At 40.7% G+C, this 27830-nt stretch overlaps 1 protein-coding gene and 1 pseudogene across 18 annotated transcripts in view; one reads left to right on the plus strand and one right to left on the minus strand.

The window, feature by feature from the left end:
* Positions 1-27830, minus strand: part of CCDC7 (coiled-coil domain containing 7) — a 275288-nt gene that overhangs the window by 162542 nt on the left and 84916 nt on the right. For 14 of the 18 annotated variants that reach the window (XM_070800783.1, XM_070800785.1, XM_070800791.1 and 11 more), the window contains 3 exons: positions 22913-23023; positions 12957-13061; positions 9025-9132 (listed from right to left, as the gene is read on the minus strand). In XM_070800783.1, coding sequence (XP_070656884.1) covers positions 9025-9132; positions 12957-13061; positions 22913-23023 — 324 coding nt within the window. Of the gene's footprint in view, positions 1-9024; positions 9133-12956; positions 13062-22912; positions 23024-27830 lie in introns of those variants that run through there. The other 4 variants (XM_070800790.1, XM_070800784.1, XM_070800801.1 and 1 more) reach the window with 3 other exon arrangements.
* Positions 7157-7896, plus strand: LOC109567591 (vacuolar protein sorting-associated protein VTA1 homolog pseudogene; annotated as a pseudogene).

The following is a 27830-nucleotide window of genomic DNA, read 5'->3' on the forward strand; positions in this document are numbered from 1 at the left end:
TGAGATGGTTGAATGGTATCACTGACTCAATGGGCATGAATTTGAGTAAACTCTGGGAGATAGTGAAGGACAGGGAAGGCTGTTATGCTGCAGTTCATGGGGTCCCAAAGAGTGGGAGACAACTTAGCAAATGGAAAACAACAACCAGACTACCAGTGTCTAGCACCTTTACCATCAAAAAACAGTTCACTGTACTTATTGCTGAGCTTAATGAAACTAAAGTTCTCCACCAAGTTATTTCTCCATTTATACACACTTTCAGTCTGTGTGTAAGGCCTTGGGATGCCTAGAGACTTGACTGATTATTGTTGCCTCAATGCCACAGTATAGCAGTGGACACTGGCGTTTCATGCTCCTGTGACCTTCATAGAGATTTACTGCCCAAGTAGAGTGAAGTAAGTATGCAGCAACTGATATCACAAATACCCCCCTTTTAAACATTCCTGTTCACACTAATGACCAGGGTTGGTTTGCCTTATATGGAATGGGTTGTGATATACCTTCATGTCCTTCCATAAGCCCATGACCTAGAAAAAGCCCTGCTCCAAGATCAAGTACTAACCTTCCACTATATTGGACTTACCTGGTGGCTCAGATGGTAAAGCCTCTGCCTACAATGTGGGAGACCCGGACTTAATCTCTGGGTTGGGAAGATCCTCTGGGGAAGGAAATGGCAACCCACTCCAGTACTCTTGCCCAAAAAATCCCATGGATGGAGGAGCTTGGGAGGCTACAGTCCATGGGGTCGCAGAGAGTTGGACACGACTGAGCGACTTCACTTTTATTTTTTCACTTTCCATTCTATGGATGGCATTCTCCACTGGACCCAAACAAGTGTACTACCCAACAAGGACTAGATTCCATGATGATCCACATGTGACCACATCTGAGTCATTAATGTAAAGATGGTACAAGGACCTAGTATCCAACTAAAATCCCTAGGGGCAAAGTGGAAAGGGGTACATTGTCTCATTCCAAGCTTCAAGGAACTGAGGTTTTTCCCTTCTCAATCCCCCCAAAATACAAAGCAGACCAAGGTTTTTTTGAAGCACTCCAAAATGTCAATCTTCTTTCAGTCTCTACCACAACAAACACAAAGGACACTCAGTGCAGGTGTATGAATATATGTATGTTTATGTGCATGTATATGTACATATATGTGTATACACGTGTTCAACTCTAGGTCAAAATCCTATGTTTGATTTTGCAGGTCCAACCACAGATAATTACAAAGTATCTACCTGACAGTTCACATGGGGGAATACTTCTCAGTTCAGTTCACTTCAGTCATTCAGTTGTGTCCGACTCTTCACGACCCCATGAATCGCAGCATGCCAGGCCTCCCTGTCCATCACCAACTCCCGGAGTTCACTCAGACTCACGTCCATTGAGTCAGTGATGCCATCCAGCCATCTCATCCTCTGTCATCCCCTTCTCCTCCTGCCCCCAATCCCTCCCAGCATCAGAGTCTTTTCCAATGAGTCAACTCTTTGCATGAGGTGGCCAAAGTACTGGAGTTTCAGCTTTAGCATCATTCCCTCCAAAGAAATCTCAGGGAGGATCTCTTCCAGAATGGACTGGTTGGATTTCCTTGCAGTCCAAGGGACTCACAAGAGTCTTTTCCAACATCACAGTTCAAAGGCATCAATTCTTTGGCGCTGAGCCTTTTTCACAGTCCAACTCTCACATCCATACATGACCACTGGAAAAACCATAGCCTTGACTAGATGGACCTCTGTTGGCAAAGTAATGTCTCTGCTTTTGAATATGCTATCTAGGTTGGTCATAACTTTCCTTCCAAGGAGTAAGTGTCTTTTAATTTCATGGCTGCAATCACCATCTGCAGTGATTTGGGAGCCCAGAAAAATAAAGTCTGACACTGTTTCCCCATCTGTTTGCCATGAAGTGATGGAACCAGATGCCATGATCTTCGTTTTCTGAATGTTGAGCTTTAAGCCAACTTTTTCACTCTCCACTTTCACTTTCATCAAGAGGCTTTTGAGTTTCTCTTCACTTTCTGCCATAACGGTGGTGTCATCTGAATATCTGAGGTTATTGATATTTCTCCCAGCAATCTTGATTCCAGCTTGTGCTTCTTCCAGTTCAGCATTTCTCATGATGTACTCTGCATAGAAGTTAAATAAGCAGGGTGACAATATACAGCCTTGACGTACTCCTTTTCCTATTTGGAACCAGCCTGTTGTTCCATGTCCAGTTCTAACTATTGCTTCCTGACCTGCATACAGATTTCTCAAGAGGCAGATCAGGTGGTCTGGTATTCCCATCTCTTTCAGAATTTTCCACAGTTTCTTGTGATCCACACAGTCAAAGGCTTTGGCATAGTCAATAAAGCAGAAATAGATGTTTTTCTGGAACTCTCTTGCTTTTTCCATGATCCAGCGGATGTTGGCCATTTGATCTCTGGTTCCTCTGTCTTTTCTAAAACCAGTTTGAACATATGGAAGTTCACGGTTCACATATTGCTGAAGCCTGGCTTGGAGAATTTTGAGCATTACTTTACTAGCATGTGAGATGAGTGCAATTGTGCGATAGTTTGAGCATTCTTTGGCATTGCCTTTCTTTGGGATTGGAATGAAAACTGACCTTTTCCAGTGCTGTGGTCACTGCTGAGTTTTCCAAATTTGCTGGCATATTGAGTGCAGCACTTTCACAGCATCATCTTTCAGGATTTGAAATAGCCCAACTGGAATTCCATCACCTCCACTAGCTTTGTTCGTAGTGATGCTTTCTAAGGCCTACTTGACTTCACATTCCAGGATGTCTGGCTCAAGGTCAGTGATCACACCATTGTGATTATCTGGGTTGTGAAGATCTTTTTTGTACAGGTCTTCTGTGTATTCTTGCCATCTCTTCTTAATATCTCTGCTTCTGTTATGTCCATACCATTTCTGTCCTTTATCGAGCCCATCTTTGCATGAAATGTTCCCTTGGTATCTCTAATTTTCTTGAAGAGATCTCTAGTCTTTCCCATTCTGGTGTTTTCCTCTATTTCTTTGCACTGATCGCTGAAGAAGGCTTTCTTATCTCTTCTTGTTACTCTTTGGAACTCTGCATTCAGATGCTTATATCTTTCCTTTTCTCCTTTGCTTTTCACTTCTCTTCTTTCACAGCTATTTGTAAGGCCTCCCCGGACAGCCATTTTGCTTTTTTGCATTTCTTTTCCATGGGGATGGTCTTGATCCCTGTCTCCTGTACAATGTCACGAACCTCATTCCATAGTTCATCAGGCACTCTATCTATCAGATCTAGGCCCTTAAATCTACTTTTCACCTCCACTATATAATCATAAGGGATTTGATTTAGGTCATAGCTGAATGGTCTAGTGGTTTTCCTTACTTTCTTCAATTTAAGTCTGAATTTGGCAATAAGGAGTTCATGATCTGAGCCACAGTCAGCTCCTGGTCTTGTTTTTGCTGACTCTATAGAACTTCTCCATCTTTGGCTGCAAAGAATATAATCAATCTGATTTTGGTGTTGACCATTTGGTGATGTCCATGTATAGAGTCTTCTTTTGCATTGTTGGAAGAGGGTGTTTGTTATGACCAGTGCAGTTTCTTGGCAAAACTCTATTAGTCTTTGCCCTGCTTCATTCCATATTCCAAGGCCAAATTTGCCTGTTACTCCAGGTGTTTCTTGACTTCCTACTTTTGCATTCCAGTCCCCTATAATGAAAAGGACATCTCTTTTGGGTGTTAGTTCTAAAAGGTCTTGTAGGTCTTTATAGAACTGTTCAACTTCAGCTTCTTCAGTGTTACTGGTTGGGGCATAGACTTGGATTACTGTGATATTGAATGGTTTGCCTTGGAAACGAACAGAGATCATTCTGTCGTTTTTGAGATTGCATCCAAGTACTGCATCTCAGACTCTTTTGTTGACCATGATGGCTACTCCATTTCTTCTGAGGGATTCCTGCCCACAGTAGTAGATATAATGGTCATCTGAGTTAAATTCACCCATTCCAGTCCATTTTAGTTCGCTGATTGCTAGAATGTCGACATTCACTCTTGCCACCCCATACCAAATTTGATGCATATCCAGTGAACTTTAAACACTGAAAGTAGTTGCAGTAGAGGACCAAGGCCCATCCACACCATGTTCTTATGCATTCTGGATTCCTATACCAGCTGCCTCTATTAGAGGCCTCCCTATGAAAGGGAGAGAAGGGGTCAGCTGATATTTGTACTTCTCAGGTGCCTCTTACAGACCACTTTACTGGGGGTACCTGAAGATAGTTTTCTGGGTTACTACTCAGTATTCAGGACTTTTACACTCCTAGCCATCCTGCATCAGTATTCACAAGGATTGGGGCCATAGTAAGGATGAGCCTTTTGTTTGGGGCTCCTTCAGATATGACATCATCTTCCCTCAGCCCCTACTCCCATCAGTATTGATACATCTGACCCTTGCCTGTTTTCTTTCTGTGGGGAAAATTTAAAAGACATTCCAAGTCTTTCCATTTAGACTTGCTTATACTATTAAAGGAAGTGAATAAAAGCTTGTTACTTTCAGTTTGGCTTGCTCTCTTAATTGACCAAGTCAAAAAAGGCAGCCTTCTCTGCCAGATTAGTGCAGAGAACAAAGTAGTCACTAAAGTAAAATTCTTTTCTGGAAGGAACACTTTGAGAAGTGCTAGGGAGACTCTTTCAGGGCTCAGGGCTGGATCATTTGCAGGAGTCAAAGGGTCCCACAGGCACATTGTCCGTCAGGCTAATGTGTCTCCAGAAGAGCTAGTGGACACCATGGGGCTGTCCAGCAGAGTGCCACTGTATTGTCTTATGTGCAACTCTACTCACATTCTTCTAAGCCCTGCTTAACTGCAGTTAAGGCCATGTTAGAGGAGCATAGGAAGATTGTGAACCTATCCAATTTGAACACCTGTCTCTCAAAAATTTGCCTGGTAAAGAAACAGAAATAACTTCTCTCTTTTCTAAGCTTAATGCAGGAAAAAGTCTCCTTGAGACTACATCCCTATTCAGTAACTCAGCTGACTTGTATACCAGATCATGAGTTCACAGTTACTCAACTGATTCTGGCTGTTCAATCAACAGAACCACCTTGGCAACAGTAGTATCTGACATCATGATGATTGCAAAAACTTGTCCAGAGTGTGGGAACTTGTTAGGCAGCAACTGATGCCACAAATGCCCTTTTCCATATTCCTTCAAACAGGGGTGATTCAGATCAGTTCATCTTTGTGTGGAATGATAACAACTCACCATTCACACCCTTCCACAATGCTACTTGAATTTCCTATTTGTCAGCAATGCATCACCTGGAAAATCTCCCACTACTAGAGGAGGGGCTTGTCTTTCTACTCTGCTGATAATATCATTCTATTGAGTCCACAGAAGAGAGCTACCCATCAAGGGCTGAACATCCTGCTAATACACAAGTGGCAACTTGCTGGGCCATTTTTTTACAGAAAGCGTACAAGCACCCAAGTGAAATTTCTGGACATGATCAGGATATGCTGTCTCATTGTCTCATTCCATGGGAGAAGACTGCTTCTGACCCTCGCCACTCCAACAATTAAAAAGGAGGTCCATGGACTGATGGAACTCTTCACCTGCCTGCATTCTTAATGCCAACCATTTACAGGGTTACATAAAAGGTCATTTCCTTTCATTGGGGCCACAGCCAAGAGGATGACCTGGAAGCCCTTCAACAAGCCCCAGGCTACCCCTTTTTTTTGGTGTCTCTGATCCATTTTGCCTTTTGAGTTAACAGATATCAGCAACCTCTCTATTCACCAATTGGAGTTTAAGGCAGAAGGACACTGCTAGAGGCATCAGTTGGAGTTTTTAATTCATCATCTCTAGGAATATCTGGCTGAAAGGTACACAGCCTTTAAGAGAAAATTATTAGTCCATTATTGGGCTTTAGTGCATACTGAGCACATGACCCATGACTGTGAAATAAGTCTCAAGAGAAGAAATTCCAACTAAAAGTTATCAATAGTTTTGCTTTTGCTCTCTATTTAAGGGCATTCCCACTTTGCTGCTAAGTCACTTCAGTTGTGTCCGACTCTGTGCGACCCCATAGACAGCAGCCCACCCAGGCTCCCCCATCCCTGGGATTCTCCAGGCAAGAACACTGGAGTGGGTTGCCATTTCCTTCCCCAATGCATGAAAATGAAAAGTGAAAGTGAAGTCGCTCAGTTGTGTCTGACCCTCAGCGACCCCATGGACTGCAGCCTTCCAGGCTCCTCCGTCCATGGGATTTTCTAGGCAAGAGTACTGGAGTGGGGTGCCATTGCCTTCTCTGATTCCCACTTAAGGTCAGTGTAAAATTTTTATAAAAATATGACCAGATAGGATTCCTGGAGTGGAGATGGCCACATTTGCTCTGCTGCTCCTACAGTTTAGGAGCATACATCATCATCTGAGGATGGCTCATAAGCTGGACAAGTAAGACCTTGTGGTTTATTACTGTCTTTTATATGTGATGCAAACTGGAATGAAGATTGATAGTAAAAACTAAATGTCATAAATTTTTATCAAAGCTAATGGATCAGTTAAAAGTTCTTAAACAGTTGGGTGATAATGAATGTTACTCAAGAAATAATAGTTGTTGTTCACTCATTTGTGTCTGACTCTTTGCAACCCCATGGACTGCAGCATTCCAGGCTTCCCTGTCCTTCACTATCTCCCAGAGTATGTTCAAACTGATGTCCATTGAATTGGTGATACCATGCAACCATCTCATCCTCTGTCGTCCTCTTCTCCACCTGCCTTCAATCCTTCCAGCATCAAGGTCTTTTGCAATAAGTCGGCTCTTTGCAGCAGGTGGCCAAAGTATTGGAGCTTCAGCTTCAGCACCATTCCTTTCAATGAATATTCAGGGTTAATTTCCTTTAGAATCGACTGGCTTAAACTCCTTGCTGTCCAAGGGACTCTCAAGAGTCTTCTTCAGCACCACAGTTTGACAGCATCAATTCTTCATTGCTCAGCCTTCTTTACAGTCCAACTCACATCCACACATGATTACTGGAAAAAATATAACTTTGACTATATGAATCTTTGTCAGCAAAGTGATGTCTGTGGTTTTTTAATATGCTGTCTTTTTTTTTTTTTTTTAATATGCTGTCTTGGTATGTCATGGCTTTTTTCCCAAGGAGCAAGTGTCTTTTAATTTCATGGCTGCAGTCTCTGCCCATTTGGAGAACTATGCTTTGAAAATGTTTTGTATACAGATAATGAAGTTCATGCTGGGTGATTTCACAAAAACATGATCAAGTCCCACTATACTGCAAGTCTTTTAACAGATGTCAAAACAGCGTTGGAGAACTCACCGATGAAAATGTATGGAAGGTGAAAGGCAACATGAAAGATAACATATTTATAATTGTTTAAAGAACGGAGAGACTTAGGACTGGTGGGACTGAAGAATATACTGATGCTGAAGAAAAATGAAAATATGGGAGCAACCTCTCTGCTCACTCAGCCACCTCAGCAATGATCTTCAACTTAGGACCCAAGCAACATGACATCAGGCAGCTATACTGGAATACAAATTCCTCTTGGTGCCCACAATCCAGCATTCCAGCTAATATCCCAGCAGAAGTTCCTCACAGTACAGGTTTAACAAGTAAAACTACCCAGCCTACTCCACAGACTACTCCAGGCACTGATTCTGCACTATACTGCAGTTTCCCAGGGAGATATCTAACTAACATCAGAGGACTCTGCTAGAGCTCAGAAATATAGCAAATATGCTGGCAGAGCTTTGCACTATGATGTCACCAATGCAGAGCAAAATCTAGAGAAGGCCCTCAAGTTACTGACTATAGTTAGAAAATGCAGTCTTTGTAGAAAAGATCCATGCTTAAAGAACAGACTAACATGCTTAAAGAACTCAATCTTCAGCTTATCATGAGCACAGTTTTAAAGACTTCATTTCCACCATCTGTAACCATGAAATCTGTGTCTGTGTATCAGATTCCTGTTGATGCTTTTGGCAGACTTAACCCGTTTTCTTTGTCCTTGAGTGGATCCAGAAGTCTCTGGATATATAGGAATGATGTGAGCAAGATTCTAAAAGTGCCCACTGAACCCTGCTTGTTCTAAAAATGAAAACATACATTTATAAAATACTTTGGGAATCAGCTTAGTATCTTAATCTACATAAATTAAGGAATCTTTAAATCTATAATTTGGACCAACAGTCCATACTAGTTCGCTATAAAATGCTAAATTGAACTTTTAATAAACACTACCAGAATACTCTACACTAGAGACCATGTTTTTGTTTTCCTCAGAAAAATGGATATGAATGTCCCAAACTGTTAGATGAATCTGAGATTTTTAAAATTTCAACTTATATTCATATTAAACACAGAATGTATTTAAAGTTAAAATGTTCACAGAGGAAATATATTAAGGTAAAGAGGCAGAATCAGTTTTAGATGTAAGAATGACATTGGCTTCCTGTTTTCCCTTATCCATTGAAGGTGAAGATGAATTGGGATTTGCTTCATAGGAATTTAACCATGTATTAAAGAATGAAAACAACATGTTTGCAGTAATGCCTGGAAACTTGGTGTTTTGAGGTAAGGTTCTTTGCTACTATGGAATGAATTCCAAAGAGTGTACAGCTTGAAAGATGGAGATCATAAGAACATAGATTCTCAGTTGCTAATTGTATAAATTTTGTGGGGAATTGTGGATTTACAATGTCTCCTGCATTTATGCTATGTAAAAAATAAATACAAGGACTCTTTGAACTAGTTTTTTTTTTAAATCCCAAATACATCTTCATGAACCAAAGAAAAGATCTTCTGACGAGTACAATTTAAATTTTTTTTCATGTATTCAAAAACTATTTATTGGATGCCTGTTTTGGGTCAGGCACTGTGCTTTTTGCTGAGGATATACTAGCAGCAAGATAGCCAAGGGTCCATCCTTGTGGTGCTCACAGTAATTCAGAGACACAGCAAGGAAACATAAAACAGTGTGACAATTGGAACAGGTAAAAAACAAGGTTATCCACAATTATTTTACTTACTGACACTTTCAGGTCCAGAAGATTTTTGTTTCTCTACATGAATTTCTGTTTCTAACTTTAAGTCTTGCTGCATAAACATGAGACTTTCATCTGATACATCATCACGAGCTACATAAAGAGACACATTTAGTGCATTAAGCAGAAGAATGGATCTTGAAATCCCTATATATTAAGTTTATACATGTGTTTACAGTATTTTTTTCCTTTTTATAAATACATAAATAAATTACCCTCATGCTAGACCTGATATGAAAATGGCGAGAAAAATTTCAATGTGTGTAAGTCTCATTATTTCACAAATGTTTGCTGATGTCAAATATATTTTATATTAGTCCCTACTTGTTTTACATTATTATAGTTTAGGTTAATATATACTCATAGACCAAATGATGAAAATGTATATGTAAAGGTTATTCATCACACCACATTTTTTATCACAAAATACTCAGAAGCACCTAAATATACTAGCATATGAGATTACTTGAATAGCAAGGTACATACTATAAATTAGGGTAATATAAATTATTATTTATACAAAGAGTTACACATAAAGCTATAAAAAAGATACTTATAACCCAACTTGGAAGGATTGCTAGATGAGAGGTTAAGTATAAACAAAAAAAATGGAAAGAGAAGATATCAAATATTCTATTTTTTTAGGAAAGAGAAGAGTAAGAAATAAAAAGAAAATGTAAGATATTTACCTTTAGGAAAAGAAATACAGGAAAGAGAAAGAGAAAATAATGTATTTGGTCACCAAAAGTTGCATGCAGAACTGGTCACAATGACTACTATTAAATCTAAACATGTTGCTGGCAGTGATGACATCCTCAATACAACTGTTTCTCATATTTAATGAGAAAATAGGTAGAGTCCCAGGGGTTGCTTTGCCCAGTGACACAAAGAAATGATAGAGATTTGGATAGTTTGACTCCACTATAAGGAAAGTAATATTGTTAAAATTAACTGGAGACAGCAGCACCTTTTCTGGTGTGTCACTGCAGACCCTCTCTTTCAGAACATTTTCCATGGCTACTATGCCCAAGGAGGATGAAGAATGGGGTAGGTGGGAGAAAAGTCATGTACACCTGAGCCTCTCCTTCCTTTACTAGCTATTATTTGCTCTTGACTGGTCCAATCGTGGTTAGTTCTCAAACAATTCTCAAAAACTTTTGAGTTTTCAAACAATTTTTGAGTTCTCAAACAATTCTCAAAAAACTTTTTTGGCCCACCCTTACAGCTACCCAGTAAGGTGCTCTGCAAGCCACTTGAGAATCCCTTGATTCAACAAAAAAAAGTGAGGAAAGTAAGTGATGAGACTGTTTACCAGACTCAGATCTAAGTTCATTCTTGCCACTCTAACTGGTTACCTGGCTCAATTAAACCTCCTTATAAAGTGATGTCAACTGGTTCATGGCACAATCTATATGTGAACTGAAAACTTTCCAAGCAAAGAAAAAGCAGCTACTGGCAAGACACTAACTTTTCACTAGTAGTCAGAGTGATGCAAAAACGGTAATAGGGTACTTACTCCTGGATCACAGGGTCAAGATCTTTCCCAAAGACATCTATGGGTTTTCTTACCCAACAGTAGGTCTCAACAAGGAGACTGACAGGCTCTCCATCAGATATCTGGGACTAGATAATGACCTTTGGGCACAATGGGGTCCACATACTGATAACTCCTATGACTAATGAAAGTAACATTCTCTCCAACCCTTCCAGTGAATCTTGACATGAATCAGAGTGAAGCCCCTTACTTGTATCCAGATCTCTTAACCTTAAAAATAAACAAGGCTATGAGTTAGGCCAAGGTCCCTGTGTCTCCACTGGGAACATGAGGATAATTTACAAATCTCCCACCTCCCCAACATGAGGATGGGGAGGTGAGGAATAGTTTTATTCTTTGGTCTTTTTGGAGCAAGATGAGGGAAAAGTGTGTGTGTGTGTGTGTGTGTGTGTGTGTGTGTGTGTGTGTGTGTGTGTGTGTGTGTGTGTGTGTGTGTGTGTGTGTGTGTGTGTGTGTGTGTGTGTGTGTGTGTGTGTGTGTGTGTGTGTGTGTGTGTGTGTGTGTGTGTGTGTGTGTGTGTGTGTGTGTGTGTGTGTGTGTGTGTGTGTGTGTGTGTGTGTGTGTGTGTGTGTGTGTGTGTGTGTGTGTGTGTATCCCCAGTCCATGCTTAGAAATCCTACAACTGAGGCCATTTCAGTGGCCCTTCATAAAAAACTGAACCTAACAAACTACCAGTACCTAGTGCCTTCGACAGCCAAAGTAACTACCTAGAGGATTAAAAGCTCATTACTGAGCTTAATGAAGCAAAAGTTCTCCACAAGACTATTTCTCCATTTTAGTAACCCATTTGGCCTGTGGATGAGGCCTCAGGTATATGGAGAGTCAATTGATTATTAGAGGCTTAATGCTGAGCACAGAAGAATTGATGCTTTTGAACTGTGGTGTTGGAGAAGACTCTTGAGAGTCCCTTGGACTGCAAGGAGATCCAACCAGTCCATCCTAAAGGAGATCAGTCCTGGGTGTTCATTGGAAGGACTGATGTTGAAGCTGAAACTCCAGTACTTTTGGCCACCTCATGCGAAGAACTGACTCATTTGAAAAGACCCTGATGCTGGGAAAGATTGAGGGCAGAAGGAGAAGGGGACAACAGAGGATGAGATGGTTGGATGGCATCACTGACTCAATGGACATGGGTTTGGGTGGACTCTGGGAGTTGGTGATGGACAGGGAGGCCTGGTGTGCTGCAGTTCATGGGGTCGCAGAGTCGGACACAACTGAGCGACTGAACTGAACTATGGAGAACAGTATGAGGGTTCCTTAAAAAACTAAAACTAGAACTACCATATGACCCAGCAATCCCCCTACTGGGCATGTACCCTGAGAAAAGCATAATTCAAAAATACACATGCACCTCAATGTTCATTGCAGCACTATTTACAATACCCAGGACAAAGAAGCAACCTAGATATTCATTGACAGATAAATGGATAAAGAAGATATAGTATGTATATACAATAGACTATTACTCAGTCATACAAAAGAAAGAAATTGGGTCATTTGTAGTCACACATGGTTGAACCTAGAATCTGTCATACAAAGTGAAGTCAGTCAAAAAGAGAAAAACAAATATCAAGTATTAACAAATATATATGGAATCTATAAAAATGGTACTGATAAACCTATATGCAGAGAAAGAAAAGACATGCAGGCATAGAGAATGGACTTGTGGACAAAGAAAGGGAAAGAGAAGTCAGGACAAACTGAGAGATTGGGACTGACATAAATACACTACCATGCATAAAATAGATAGCTGGTAAGATAGCTACCTGTGTACAATACAGGGAGCTCAACTTGTTGCTCTGTGGTGACGCAGATGGGTGGCAAGGGGGACATAGGGTGAGAAAGATCCAAGAGGGAAGGAATACATGTATACTTACAGCCAATTCATGTTGTTGTACAGCAGAAACTAACACAACATAACATTGTAAAGCAATTACACTCCAACTAAAAAAAAGATCCTATTATAAACCATAATGGAAAAAGAAGGAAATGGTAACCCATTCCAGAATTCTTGCTTGGGAAATCCCATGGACAGAGGAGCTGGGTGGGCTATCATCCATGGAGTCACAAAAGAGTTGGACGTGACTTAGCAACTAAACAGCAACAGGAACAATGATAAACCATAATGGAAAAGAATATTTTAAAAAAGAGTGTATATATATGTATGTATAACTGAATCCTTCTGGTATATAACAGCAACTAACAACAAAAACCAAGTATACTTCAATAAAAATAAATAAGAAAAATAATCTTTAAAATAAAATACATGCCACATACATATTTGTGAACCAAAGAAAAAAGATAATTTGATGAGTTTAATTTAAAATATTTATTAAAAATTATCTATACTTATTATACTTACTAGTGTGTCCTTCCCTTCTGTGACTTTTTCCTTTCTTTACATGTTGTTGGATTTTTGAATCTAGATTCTCATGCATACGCTTTTTATCTCGTACTTTATCATGAGCTATATAGAGAGATACATTTAGTCTGCTAAGTGAATAAAACAGATATTATTGTGAAATCTCTAATTTCAAATTTACAATAATTGTACAACAACATTTTCTCTTATTTTAATAAAATTTTAAATGAATTGCCACAATGCTAGATCCACATGAAAATTGTGAGATCAATTCTGATAGATGTAAGTTGAAGCTGTCTGCTTCATAAACATTCCTAGGAATCAAATATTTGTATATTAGTCTCCAGTTTTCTTGTGTTATTTACACTTTAGGTAAATATATATTTATAGGCCAAATAATGAAAATGTGTATGTACAAGTTTTCCATTACAATATTATGTATAATTACAAAATAATTAAAATCAGCAAATATATAAACATAGAAGATTGGTTGATTGGTTGAATCAAACTAAAGTATATATTATAAACTATGGTAAAGTATAAATTACAGTACTTGGTAGTATAAACAAGTGTACCTATTGCTGCAAAGGAAATGCAAAAAAAAAAAAAAAAAAACCTCTACAAAATGATTTGGAGGGATTTCAAGGAGGTAGTATTAGGTGGAAAAAAAAACTGAAATGAGTATCTTGCATGCTACCTTTTGTGAAAGAAAGGGACATAAGAAAGAAATACAAAAACAGGGGGCAAAAGAGTTATTTTTCAATCAAACATGGAGAAGACAAACCAAAAAACAATTTAGTTGGATACCTACAAAAGGAGGGTGAGGACTACGGAATGAAGGGAAGGTATAAGAAAGGAATGACACTTTACATATATCGCTTTGCCCATTTATTACCTTTGGGAAAAGGTCCATGTTTTACATATTTAAAAAATAAAAAGGAAGACTAACATTGAAAGCAAACTTGAAGCTACTGAAGGAAAAAATAAGCACAAATTCAAGTAACTCATCAACTATGAACAACCATCAGCTGCTGAACCACCATTGACAGGAGGATGTTGGAATCCACCAAGAAAAAGATACCCCATGTCCCAGGACAAAAGAGATGCCACAACAAGGCAGTAGGAGGGAGACAATCACATTAAAATCAAACCTCATACCAGCCAGAGATGCTTGGAGGGCACAAACAAAACCTTATGTGCACCAGGACCCAGGGAAAGGACCAGTGATCCCTACAAGAGTCTAAGCCAGACCTGCCTGAGAGTGTTTGAGGGTCTCCTGTAGAGGCATGAGTCAGCAGTGGACTAACATGGGAACAGGAGCACTGGCAGCAATAGTCCTGGGAGGTGTGGCATGTTGGCATTAAGTCCTCTTGGAGATCACCATGGGTCCTACTAAAGAGCCTACAGTCCTGACACAGAGACTGCAGACTCTAGGACTGGGCCACCTCAGGCCAAACTACAGGGAGAGACCACAGCCCCACCCATCAGCATAAAATTGGATAACAGATTTACTGAGTATGGCCCATCCCACCAGAGTAAGACCCAGGTTTCCCCACAGCCAGTCCCTTAAGAAGCTTCCACAAGCCTCTTATCCTCCTCCATCAGATGGCAGACAGAATGAAAACCATAATCACAGAAACTAACCAAAATGATCACATGGATCACAGCCTTGGGTGACTCAATAAAACTATGAGCCATGCTGTGCAGCACCAGCCAAGACAGATGGGTTATGGTGGACAGTTCTGATGAAATGTGGTTCACTGGAGAAGGAAATGGCAAACGACTTCAGCATTCTTGCTTTGAGAACCCCATGCAGTATGAAAAAGGCAAGAAGATATGACACTGAAAGAGCCCTCCACGTGTCCAATATGCTACTGGGGAAGAGTGAAGAAATAGATCCAGAAAGACTGAAGAGGCTGTGCCAAAGTGGAAATGAGGCCAGTTTTGGATGTGTCTGGTGGTGAAAGTAAAGTCTGATGCCATAAAAAGCGATATTGCATAAGAATCTAGAATGTTAGGTCCACGAATCAAAGTAAATTGGATGTGGTTAAACAGGAGATGGCAAGAGTAAACACTAACATTTTAGGAATCAGTGAACTAAAATGGACAGAATTGGGCAAATTTAGTTCAGATGACCATTATATCTACTACTGTGGGCAAGAATTTCCTCCATTTCCTCTCCTCTCTAAGGGAAATGGAGGAAATTCCTCTAAGGAGAGGAAATGGAGAAGCCCCATAGTCAACAAGAGAGTCTGAAATGCAGTACTTGGGTACAATCTCAAAAACTACAAAATGATCTCAGTTTGCTTCCAAGGCAAACCATTCAACATCACAGTAATTCAAGTCTATGCCCCAACAACTGATGCCAAAGAAGCTGAAGTTGAACAGTTCAATGAAGACCTACAAGACCTTCTAGAACTAACACCAAAACAAGGTGTCCTTTTCATCACAGGGGATTGAAATGAAAACAAAGGAAGTCAAGAGAGCTAGCTGCTGCTGCTGCTAAGTCACTTCAGTCGTGTCCAATTCTGTGCAACCCCATAGATGGCAGCCCACCAGGCTCCCCCCTCCCTGGGATCCTCCAGGCAAGAATACTGGAGTGGGTTGCCATTTCCTTTTCCAATGCATGAAAGTGAACAGTGAAAGTGAAGTCGCTCAGTCGTGTCCAACTCCTAAAAACCCCATGGACTGCAGCCTACCAGGCTCCTCCATCCATGGGATTTGCCAGGCAAGAGTACTGGAGTGGGTTGCCATTGCCTTCTCCAAGAGATAGCTAGAGTAAAGAGCAAATTTGGCCTTGGAGTACAAAATGAAGTAGGGCAAGGATAATAGAGTTTTGCCAAGGGAATGCACTGGTCATAGTTAACACTCTCCCAACAACACAAGAGATGACTCTACAAATGGACATTACCAGATGATCAATACTGAAATCAGACTGATTATATTCTTTGAAGTTGAAGAAACAGCAGCTCTATACAGTCAGCAAAACAAGACCCAGAGCTGAATGTGGCTCAGATCATGAGCTCCTTATTGCAAAATTCAGACATAAATTGAAGAAAGTGGGGAAAAACCACTAGGTCATTCAGGTATCACCTAAATCAAACCCCTTATGATTATATAGTAGAAGTAGCAAATAGATTCAAAGAATTATATCTGATAGAAAGAGTGCCTGAAGAACTATGGATAGAGGTTTGTAATACTGTATAGGAGGTGGTGAACAAAACCATCCCAAAGAAAAAGAAATTCAAGAAGGCAAAATACTTGTCTGAGGAGGCCTTACAAAGAGCTGAGAAAAGAAGAGAAGCGAAAGGGAAAGATACACCCATCTGAATACAGAGTTCCAAAGAATAGCAAGGAGAGATAAGAAAGCCTTCCTAAGTGATCAATGCAAAGAAATAGAGGAAAACAGTAGAATGGGAAAGACTAGAGATCTCTTCAGGAAAATCAGATACACCATGGGAACAGTTCATGCAGAGATGGGCACAGTAAAGGACAGAAAAATGATAATGACCTACACAGAAGAACTGTACAAAAAAAAGTCTTAATGACCAGGAGAGAGTGCAACATCTTGGAGTGTGAATTCAAGTGGGTCTTAGGAAGCATTTCTACGAACAAAGCTAGTGTAAATGATGGAATTCCAGCTGGGCTATTGAAAATCCTAAAAGATGATGCTGTTAAAGTGCTGCACTCAATATGCCAGCAAATTTGGAAAACTCAGCAGAGGCCACAGAACTGGAAAAGGTCAATTTTCATTCCAATCCAAAAGAAGGGCAACGCCAAAGAATGCTCAAACTACCGCACATTTGTGCTTATTTCACATGCTTGCAAGGTAACGCTCAAAATCCTTCAAGCTGGGCTTCAACAGTACATGAACTGAGAACTTCCAGATGTACAAACTGGTTTTAGAAAAGGTAGAAGAACCAAACAACAAATTGTCCACATCCATTGGATCATAAAAAAAAGCAAGAGAATTTCAGAAAAGCATCTACTTCTGCTTCACTGACTACACTAAGGCCTTTGACTGTGTGGATCACAACAAACTGTGGAAAATTCTTAAAGAGATGGGAATACCAGACAACTGACCTGCCTCCTGAGAAATACATATGCAGGTCAAGAAGCAACAGTTAGAACTGGACATGGAACAACAGACTGGTTCCCAACTGAGAAAGAAGTATTTCAAGGCTGTATATTGTCACCCTGTTTAATTAACTTACATGCAAGAGTACATCACATGAAATGCCAGGCTGGATGAAGCTCAAACCAGAATCAAGATTGCTGGGAGACATCAAATAAACTCAGACACGCAGATGACACCACCCTAATGGCAGAAAGTGAAAAGGAACTAAAGAGCCTCTTGATGAAGGTGAAAGAGGAGAGTGAAAAAGCTGGCTTAAAACTCAACATTCAGAAAACTAAGATCATGGCATCTGGTCCCATCACTTCAGGGTAAAAAGACAGGGAAAAATATGGAATCAGTGACAGACTTTATTTTCTTGGGCTCAAAAATCACTGTGGACAGTGACTGTGGCCATGAAATTAAAAGATGCTTGCTCCTTGGAAGAAAACCTATGACAAAACAAGACAGCGTATTAAAAGAAGAGACATTACTTTGTTGACAAAGGTTTGTCTAGTCAAAGTTATGGTTTTTCCAGTAGTCATGTACAGACTTGAGAGTTGGACCGTAAAGAAGCCTGAGCACTGAAGAATTGATGCTTTCTAACTGTGGTGCTGGAGAAGACTCTTGAGAGCCCCTTGGACTGCAAGGAGATCAAACCAGTCAATCCTAAAGGAAATCAACCCTGAATATTCATTGGAAGGACTGATGCTAAAGCTCCAATACTTGGTCCCCCTGATGTGAAGGGTTGACTCGTTGGAAAACACACCGATGCTGGAAAAGACTGAGGGCAGGAGGAGAAAGGGCGATAGAGGATGAGATGGTCAGATGGCATCATCGACTCAATGAACATGAGTTTGAGCAAACTCAGGGAGATAGTGATGGATAGGCAAGCCTGACGCGCTGCAGTCCATGGGGTGGCAAAGAGTTGAAAATGACTGAACGACTGAACAACAGCCCCATCTTAGGCAAGAGAGTAGGCACAAAAACATTCACAAAAATTTCAGTAGGCTTTTTTCTCCTATTTGTATCAGTTAAGTGATTGTGAAACAGTTTTACAAGTATTCTAAGATGGCTTAATATATAAATGTGTTGATGTTTCTTAAAGTCAGAATCCACACTGTGGAAGGACATACACATATAAAATGAAGGAAGGCAAGAACAAGCCCTAAGTGTATTACCTGGAATTGAAGGGGTCTGTAAGAACTCAGTTTCCAAATATGTCTATGTATGGGTATATGCATATATATATATTCACTTTTATGTGTATGTAGTTTAGCTACATATGAATGCACACACGTGTGTGTGTGTACACACACTGATGTTTCAATTCTATGTTAAAACACTATATATGATCTTTTATACCATAAGAAATTACAAAACTGTCAGTCCTTATTTGGGAAAGCTTCCAACCCTACACTAACAATGTACAGATCCAGGCACTAGAAATAGTTGCAGTCAGGCTGACCCTTAACCTACACTTCCAGCTGACCATGATCTTAAACTTTTCTGCCAAGGAACCTCCATACAGATGATTCCTTGAGACAATGTACTATTCAGATGCCCCTACCTAGACCATCTTACTAGGTTTACCTGGAAAACACTGTTCTCAGTCTGACTCAGTGTAAAGAACTTATCCACTCCAAACTCTGCCTCCTTGCCCTTTCCCTGGGCCCAGGATCCTTAAAACAGTGGGAGGCAGTTTGTTGGAGGCAGTGAAATGTTGCCTCCACTCTCTCCTGTCTATGACGACACACCTGACCCTTGCCCAGTGCTGTTCTGTGGGGAAAACGGAAGACTAGTGGAGCTTCAGCCCTTTTCTGTTTATAGTTTATACTATCAGAGTAAATGAATAAAGGGTTAATTTTACTTTGTACAGTTTGTTATTTTAATTGGCCAACTTGACAACTATCAGCTCTTTCTCTGAGAAACTGGCACAGTGAGCAAAGTGACCAATGAAACATAATGCTTTTCTGAAAACGTGAAATCTCTTTAGATCCCACAAAGCCCTAGGAAAAGGAGTATGTCAAGGCTGTATATTGTCATCCTGCTTATTTAACTTATATGCAGAGGACATCATGAGAAACGCTGGGCTGGAAGAAGCACAAGCTGGAATCAAGACTGCCAGAAGAAATATCAACAACCTCAGATATGCAGATGACAACACCCTTATGGCAGAAAGTGGAGAGGAACTAAAAAGCCTCTTGATGAAAGTCAAAGAGGAGAGTGAAAAAGTTGGCTTAAAGCTCAACATTCAGAAAACGAAGATCATGGCATCTGGTCCCATCACTTCATGGGAAATACATGGGGAAACAGTGGAAACAGTGTCAGATTTTATTTTGGGGGGCTCCAAAATCACTGCAGATGGTGACTGCAGCCATGAAATTAAAAGACGCTTACTCCTTGGAAGAGAAGTTATGACCAACCTAGATAGCATATTCCAAAGCAGAGACATTACTTTGCCAACAAAGGTCCGTCTAGTCAAGGGCACTCCACTCCAGCACTCTTGCCTGGAAAATCCCAGGGACGGAGGCGCCTGGTGGGCCACAGTCCATGGGGTCGCTGGGAGTCAGACACGACTGAGTGACTTCACTTTCCCTTTTCACTTTCGTGCATTGGAGAAGGAAATGGCAACCCACTCCAGTGTTCTTGCCTGGAGAATCCCAGGGACGGGGGAGCCTCGTGGGCTGCTGTCTACGGGGTCGCACAGAGTTGGACACGACTAAAGTGACTTAGCAGTAGCAGCAGCAGTAGTCAAGGCTATGGTTTTTCCAGTGGTCATGTATGGATGTGAGAGTTGGACTGTGAAGAAAGCTGAGCACCGAAGAATTGATGCTTTTGAACTGTGGTGTTGGAGAAGACTCTTGCTAGTCCCTTTGACTGCAAGGAGATCCAACCAATCCATTCTAAAGGAAATCAGCCCTTTAGATGTTAACACCCTTTAGATGGGTGTTCTTTGGAAGGAATGATGCTAAAGCTGAAACTCCAGTACTTTGGCCACCTCATGCGAAGAGCTGACTCATTGGAAAAGATTCTGATGCTGGGAGGGATTGGGAGCAGGAGGAGAAGGGGACGACAGAGGATGAGATGGCTGGATGGTATCACCGACTCAATGGATGTGACTTTGAGTGAACTTCAGGAGATGGTGATGGACAGGGAGGCCTGGCGTGCTGCAATTCATGGGGTCACATAGAGTTGGACGACTGAGTGACTGAACTGAACTGAGAGATGATTTGCATCACTCTTGGACTATGTAAATGGATTACTGCAAGGTTGTCCAATGGAACACTCAACCAGTAATGCCAATGAGTCTCAGAAAGTGCTGGTGGAGGCCACAGAGCACCCTTAGAAGGTTCTCATAAATTGTTAAGACTTCTGGTTTTAGGGAAATATTGGTCCTTCACTTTAGCCCCCAAACTCACATCAGTTTCCCCAATGAGTCAAATTAGAAATTGAACTGAGGGACTCTAAGAGAGCTAGGGAAATAATTCCTGAGTTCATGGTTATGGTTCTCCAGAGATGGACATAAAAGTCATCAGAGACCCAGAAAGCTGAGTTATATACTCTATGACTATTGTTAGTTCTAAGTCCTGACAGAGACTGATGACTTTAATGAAAAAGGATGTAAAGGACTTTCCAATCACTGCCCAGCAACCTGAAGAGATTTTCAGAGACTTGGGTCTTACCAGACTCAGATCTCTAGGTTCACTTTTGTGAATCTTATTGGTTAGCAAGCTCAATCAAATTTCTTCATAAGTTTGTATCAATTAGTTGTCACATAGTCAGATCTTAATTGGTAAATTTTCAGGCATCCAAAAATTGGTGGCTGCCAGAAAGAAAAAGTGATATAATAATGCTCCCTCTACTGGATATTATAGGCAATGACCTTACCTAAAATCTGTTGCCCTGATTCCCATACAACAGGGTATCAAAGGAATAAATTAACACTCTCCACTGAGGTACTCTTGTTACACTATGGGCTATGAGGACCTAACATGTAGCCCCACTACGGTCAACTTTGTGGTGGCCACTATGAATAAAGCAAGTGCTATTTTCTCTACTTTTATCAATGAATCTTGAGACAGATCAGAAACTAGCATATACACTTATCCTGATTCTCAGCTTTCAAAAATAAACAAAATAGGGCTATACCAAAGCACCTATTTACCCGGTAAAGATATGAGAGGCTATTCCAGAACAAAGTTTGAAAGGCAGTTGGAGGAGAATCACATTTCTTGGGCTTTTTGGATCGTGGTACACTAATATCTGTAATCCTCACAAGCCCTGGCACTAGAATGAGGGGGAAACAGATAATGCTGTCTGTTTTGGGGCCACCACCACAAACAGAAACCTTTTCCAGGCCATACTATGGTATGCTGCATTGTTATTGCCTTCATCGCTGAATGTATTATTGGTAGAGATGTATTATTTAGGTGACTCATCACTCTTATTCACTACCAAGCTGTGACAGGATTTGATAATGTTAGGATATTTTAATGGGGCAGGCTGGAAGATCTTGAGCCACCCAACTACCAGAACCTAGAACCCTTATCTGTTAGATACCAAAAACAATACTGACATGCTGGGTGTAAAAAATAAATAGCTGCCCTTGTTGCTGAGCTTAAACAAGCCAAAAAATTCCACAGACTATATCTGCATTCAATAGCCCCTTCAGAAAAAAAAAAAAAAATAGCCCTATCAGACCTGTGCACAAAACCTCAGGTGCCTACAGACTAACATGATTAAGGCTGCACAAACTGTAAGTACCAACCTCACACTGGTATTGTGACTGTCACAGAAGCTATTGCCCAAGGTAAAGGAACTCAGTCTACAGCAACCAACAACTTGAATACTTATCAGCATCTCTCTTCATGCCAATGACGATGATCAATTTACCTCTATGTAGAATTAATTGAAATATGCCACTAATGTCCTTCCACAGGGACCTCTCAATTCCCCATCTGCCTATCTTCAATGGGTAGAGCATGACTGAGATAAAGTCCCACTCACAGAGGGAATGATAGCCTTGCTATATTGATGACATCTTTCTGGTGGGCCCAGACAAGCACCATCCCACAAGGACTGAACATCCTGTTGATCCATATGGGACAATATAGCTGGGCCATTAACATAGACAAGGACCTAGTATCCAAGTGAAATTCCAGTGTGTGACCTGTAGCAGATAAAAATCTTACTCCAGAGATGTTTGCAAATCTTTGGGTCCTCTCTTCCTCAGGATTATTTATTTTAAATGTATTGATGGGACTTTTGATGGGATTCGTTGACTATTAACACATTTGCATGCTGCCCACAGAGATATGATGCCACATGTCTAAGGAGTTACCATAAAGGCTATCCCCTTTGAGTGGAGACCCAGCCAAAAAGATGCTCTGGAAGACTTCCGACAGACCATTCAAGCTCCTTCCCTGGACTCCTCTGAGTCTCCATTTGTTTTCTGAGTTACTGACCTCTTTGTAGCTTACTGACATTGTGCCTATAGCAAAAAGACACTGACAGAGGTCAGAGGCAGCCATTGGTCATTCAGAGCAGAAATTTCCCAGGTTGGCTGAAAGGTACATAGCCTTAGTGAGATAACTACTCATCTATTATTGTCCTTAATGGATACTGAGCATGAAATAGTCTTAAGGTCAGAAATTCCAACGCAACTGTATCAAGAACTTCATTTTTCTTTTTAAGCTGCCTTAAAGTACTCACACTTTAAATCAAAATGTAAAATTTTATCCATACAAAACATATGCTGAGATATATCTTCATGAAACAAAAAAGATCTGATAAGTTTAATTTAAAATGATATGAAGTTATTTATGATTATGATGCTTACTAGAGAGTCTTTCCTTTTTGAGAGTTCTTTGCTTCTTTACTTGCATTTGGGTTTTTGACACCAAATCCTGATGGTTAAGCATAACCTTTTCATATGATGCTTCATCATAACCTACATAAAGAAGTGCATTTAGTCCACTGAATAGAAAAAACAGATCTACTGTGAAATATCTAAACTTCAAATTTATACAAGTGTACAGAACAATTCTCTTTCATTTTGATAAAAAATAATCATAATGCTAGATATGACATAAAAATTGTGAGAAAAGTTTTAGTGAGTGTTTTGAATATATTTCTATCAGTCTCTAGTTTTCTTGGGTTATTTATACTTTAGGTCACTATCAATCATAGGTCAAACAATGAAAACACATAGGCACAAGATGACTCACCATAGCATCATGTGTAATTGCATAATATTCAAACTACCTGAATATTCATAGATCATTGCTTGAATAATCTAGATACATACCATAAACTATGATATGTTATAAATAATGGTTTAAAATGTGACACAAACAGCTGTACATATAGCTATAAAATGAATGAAAAAGTTATTCAGACATGAAAGAATTTCCAAGAAAGAATGTTTTGTAAAAAATAAAAGTGAAAAAGTATATATTTAATATATTACCTTTGAGGTAAGAAAGAAGGGGAAGTTAAGGGGAAAATTAAGAAAAATAGACACATTTACAAATGATTTAAAGAAATAATAAACCAGAGGACAATATAATACATGGTTACTTACAACAGAAGGGGTAAACTGGGGCATACAGGGGAAAGGATTCAGGAAAACATGATCCCTTGCAATCTCTTTTAGAGGTAGGTTGATATTCTATATATTCCAAACTTGAAAGCAAATTAGGGGGGCGGTCCTAAGATGGCAGAGGAATAGGACAGGGAGACCATTTAACCCCACAAATTCATCAAAAGAACATTTGAACGCTGAGCAAATTCCACAAAACAACTTCTGAATGCTGGCAGAAGACATCAGGCACCCAGAAAGGCACCCCATTGTCATCGAAAGGAGGTAGGACAAAATATAAAAGATAAAAAGAGAGACAAAAGAGGTAGGGATGGAGATCCATCCCAGGAAGGGAGTCTTAAAAGAGAAGTTTCCAAACACCAGGAAATACTTCTCACTGGGGTCTGTGGGGAATCTTGGAATCTCAGAAGCCATGTAACCAGGAGGAAAAATCAGTCAATCAATAATTAAAACCCACAGATTATATGCCTAACGACAACTCCCAGTGCTCCCAGCTGCCACCAGCAAGGGGGGATGAACAGGGAGGTGCAGGCTGCATTGCTTAGGGTAAGGACTGGGCTGGAATGCCCTGAGGGCAATCTGAGGGAACTAAAGTGAGATAGCAACCCAAACTGTGGGATAGCCAGAAAGAGAGAGAGAGAGAGAGAGCGAGAGAGAGAGAGAGAGAGAGAGAGAGAGAGAGAGAGAGAACTATCCTGTGAAAAGCCCTAACTTGAGGCACTGCCAGGCCCGTTCACAGAACAAAGGACTGAGCAAACACCAGAGGAGAGCTAGCAGGCTGCGGACCAGCCCATCCTCCGCCAGAGACACTAGGCAGGGGGGAAGCCAGAGCTGGAAAGGGGCAATCGCAGCCCCAGAAAGGCATCCTCTACCAAACTGCAAACAGGCTCTGTTGCTAACCACGAGTGACGGTTGACATCCGCCAGGAGGGTCACAGCCAGAGATCAGCTCCCCAGAAGAGACACATGGCACACCTGAGAAGGCACGCCCATTGTACACCCAGAAAACCAAGCTGCTGGGAAGGGGCAGGCAATAAGATGCACCCCCAACCTGGGGGTGACTGCGCTCGCCAAGCACCTGGCCACCTGAGCTGCTCGGACCTGGGAAGGGCACAAAACGCAGGCCCAACCGAGTCTGCGCCTTTGTGGAGTACCCGAGAACCTGAACCTGAGCGGCTTAGACCTGCAAAGTGCACGCAACCCAGGGCCTGCCTCAGACAGTTCCCGGCAGAGCAACCTGGAGCCTGAGCAGTGTAGACCATGAAAGCTCACACGCTTGAGTGGAGGCAAACCCACTGCAGCTGAAACACTGCGAGCACCCCCCACACATGCCAGTGATGTTTGTTTGCAGGGTTCTTCCCTCCCCACAGCATGACTGAACAAGTGAGCCTAAATAAGTGACCACCTTCCCCTTGTGTCAGGGTGGAAATTAAACACTGAAGAAACAAGCAAACAGAAGAAGCTAAAATAAACAGAAGAAACCTCTTTGGAAGTGACAGGTGCAACAGATTAAAACCCTGGAGTTAGCACTGACTACATTGGAAGGGGTTTATAGATCTTGAGAAGTATAAGCCGGATCAAGGAACTATCTGAAATTGAACTGACCTCACACTGTCTGCAATAACTCCAGAGAAATTTCTAGATATATTTTTACTATTATCATTTTTTAAATTAATAAAACTTAAAAAAATTTTAAGGCCTCTATTACTCTTTTAATTTTCATTTTTATAATCTATTACCTTTCAAAAAAAAGAGACTACTTTTAAAGCAAACTTCATATATATATTTTATAATGTTTGTGACTTTGTTTTTTAATATTGTATTTTTGAGAGCCTAACCTACTCTAGATTTTTAATCTTTGCATTTTGATATTTGTTATCAATTTTGTACCTTTAAGAACCCAATCTTCGGTACCCATTTTTACTTGGGAGTGTGATTACTGGCTTGACTGCTCTCTCCCCATTTGGACTCTCCTTTTTCTCCACCAGGTCGTCTCTATCTCCTCCCTCCCCCTTCTCTTCTCTACCCAACTCTGTGAATCACTTTGTGTGTTCCGGGCTGTGGACAACACTTAGGGAACTGATTACAGGCTGGATCTGTCTATCTCCTTTTGATTCCCCCTTTTCTCCTCCTGGTCACCTCTGTCTCCTTCCTCCCTCTTCTCTTCTCTGTGTAACTCCGTGAACATCTTTGAGGGGTCCAGACTGTGGAGAGCACATAGGGAATTGATTACTGGCTAGCTTGCTCTCTCCCCTTTTGATTCCCCCTCTTCTCCTCCTGGTCACCTCTATCTCTCTCCTCCTCCTTCTCTTCTCCATGTAACTCTGTGAACTTCTCCAGGTGGCCCTCACTGTGGAGAAACTTTTCATCATTAACCTAGATGTTTTATCACTGGTGCTCTACAGATGAAGAAGTCTTGAGGCTACAGTAAGAATAAGACTGAAATCCAGAGGCAGGAGGCTTAAGTCCAAATCTTGACAACACCAGAGAACTCCTGACTTCAGGGAACATTAATCGATAAGAGCTCATCCAAAAGCCTCCATACCTACACTGAAACCAAGCATCACCCAAGAGCCAACAAGTTCCATAGCAAGACATACCACACAAATTCTCCAGCAACACAGGAACACAGCCCTGAGCTTCAATATACAGGCTGCCCAAAGTCATACCAAACCCACTGACATCTCAAAACTCATTACTGGACACTTCATTGCACTCCAGAGAGAAGAAATCCAGCTCCACCCACCAGAACACCGACACAAGCTTCCCTAACCAGGAAACCTTGACAAACCACCTGTCCAACCCCACCCACAATGAGGAACCTCCACAATAAAGAGGAACCACAAACTTTCTGAATACGGAAAGGCCACCCCAAACACAGCAATATAAACAAGATGAAAAGGCAGAGAAATACCCAGCAGGTAAAGGAACAGGATAAATGCCCACCAAACCAAACCAAAGAGGAAGAGATAGGGAATCTACCTGATAAAGAATTCCAAATAATGATAGTGAAAATGATCCAAAATCTTGAAAACAAAATGGAGTTACAGATAAATAGTCTGGAGACAAGGATTGTGAAGATGCAAGAAATGTTTAACAAGGACCTAGAAGTAATAAAAAAGAGTCAATATATAATGAATAATGCAATAAATGAAATAAAAAAACACTTTGGAGGGAATCAACCATAGAATAACAGAGGCAGAAGATAGGATAAGTGAGGTAAAAGATAGAATGGTAGAACTAAATGAAGCAGAGAGGAAAAAACAAAAATGAATTAAAAGAAATAAGGACAATCTCAGACACCTCTGGGACAATGTGAAATGCCCCAACATTCGAATCATAGGAGTCCCAGAATAAAAAGACAAAAAGAAAGGCCATGAGAAAATACTTGAGGAGATAACAGTTGAGAACTTTCCTAAAATGGGAAGGAAATAATCACCCAAGTCCAAGAAACCCAGAGCATCCCAAACAATGCGAAACATCCCAAGACACATATTAATCAAATTAACAAAGATCAAACAGAACAAATATTAAAAGCAGCAAGGCAAAAACAACAAACAACACAAGGGGATTCTCATAAGGATAACAGCTGATCTTTCAATAGAAAGTCTTCAGGCTAGAAGGGAATGGCAGGACATACTTAAAGTGATGAAAGAAAATAACCTACAACCCAGATTACTGTACCCAGCAAGGATCTCATTCAAATATGAAGGAGAAATCAAAAGCTTTACAGACAAGCAAAAGCTGACAGAATTCAGCGCCATCAAACCAGCTCTCCAACAAATGCTAAAGGATCTTTTCTAGACAGGAAACACAGAAAGGGTGTACAAACTTAATCCCAAAACAATAAAGTAAATGGCAATGGGATCATACTTATCAATAATTACCTTAAATGGGTTGAATGCCCCAACCAAAAGACAAAGCCTGGCTGAATGAATACAAAAACAAGACCCCTATATATGTTGTCTACAAGAAGCCCACCTCAAAACAAGGGACACATACGGATTGAAAGTGAAGGACTGGAAAAGATATTTCAGGCAAATAGAGACCAAAGAAAGCAGGAGTAGAGATACTCAGTTCAGTTTAGTTGCTCAGTCATGTCTGACTCTTTGCGACCCCATGAATCGAGCATGCCAGGCCTCCCTGTCCATCACCAA

Source organism: Bos indicus, chromosome 13 (genome assembly GCF_029378745.1).
Source record: "Bos indicus isolate NIAB-ARS_2022 breed Sahiwal x Tharparkar chromosome 13, NIAB-ARS_B.indTharparkar_mat_pri_1.0, whole genome shotgun sequence".
NCBI classification, from domain to species: Eukaryota; Metazoa; Chordata; class Mammalia; order Artiodactyla; family Bovidae; genus Bos; species Bos indicus.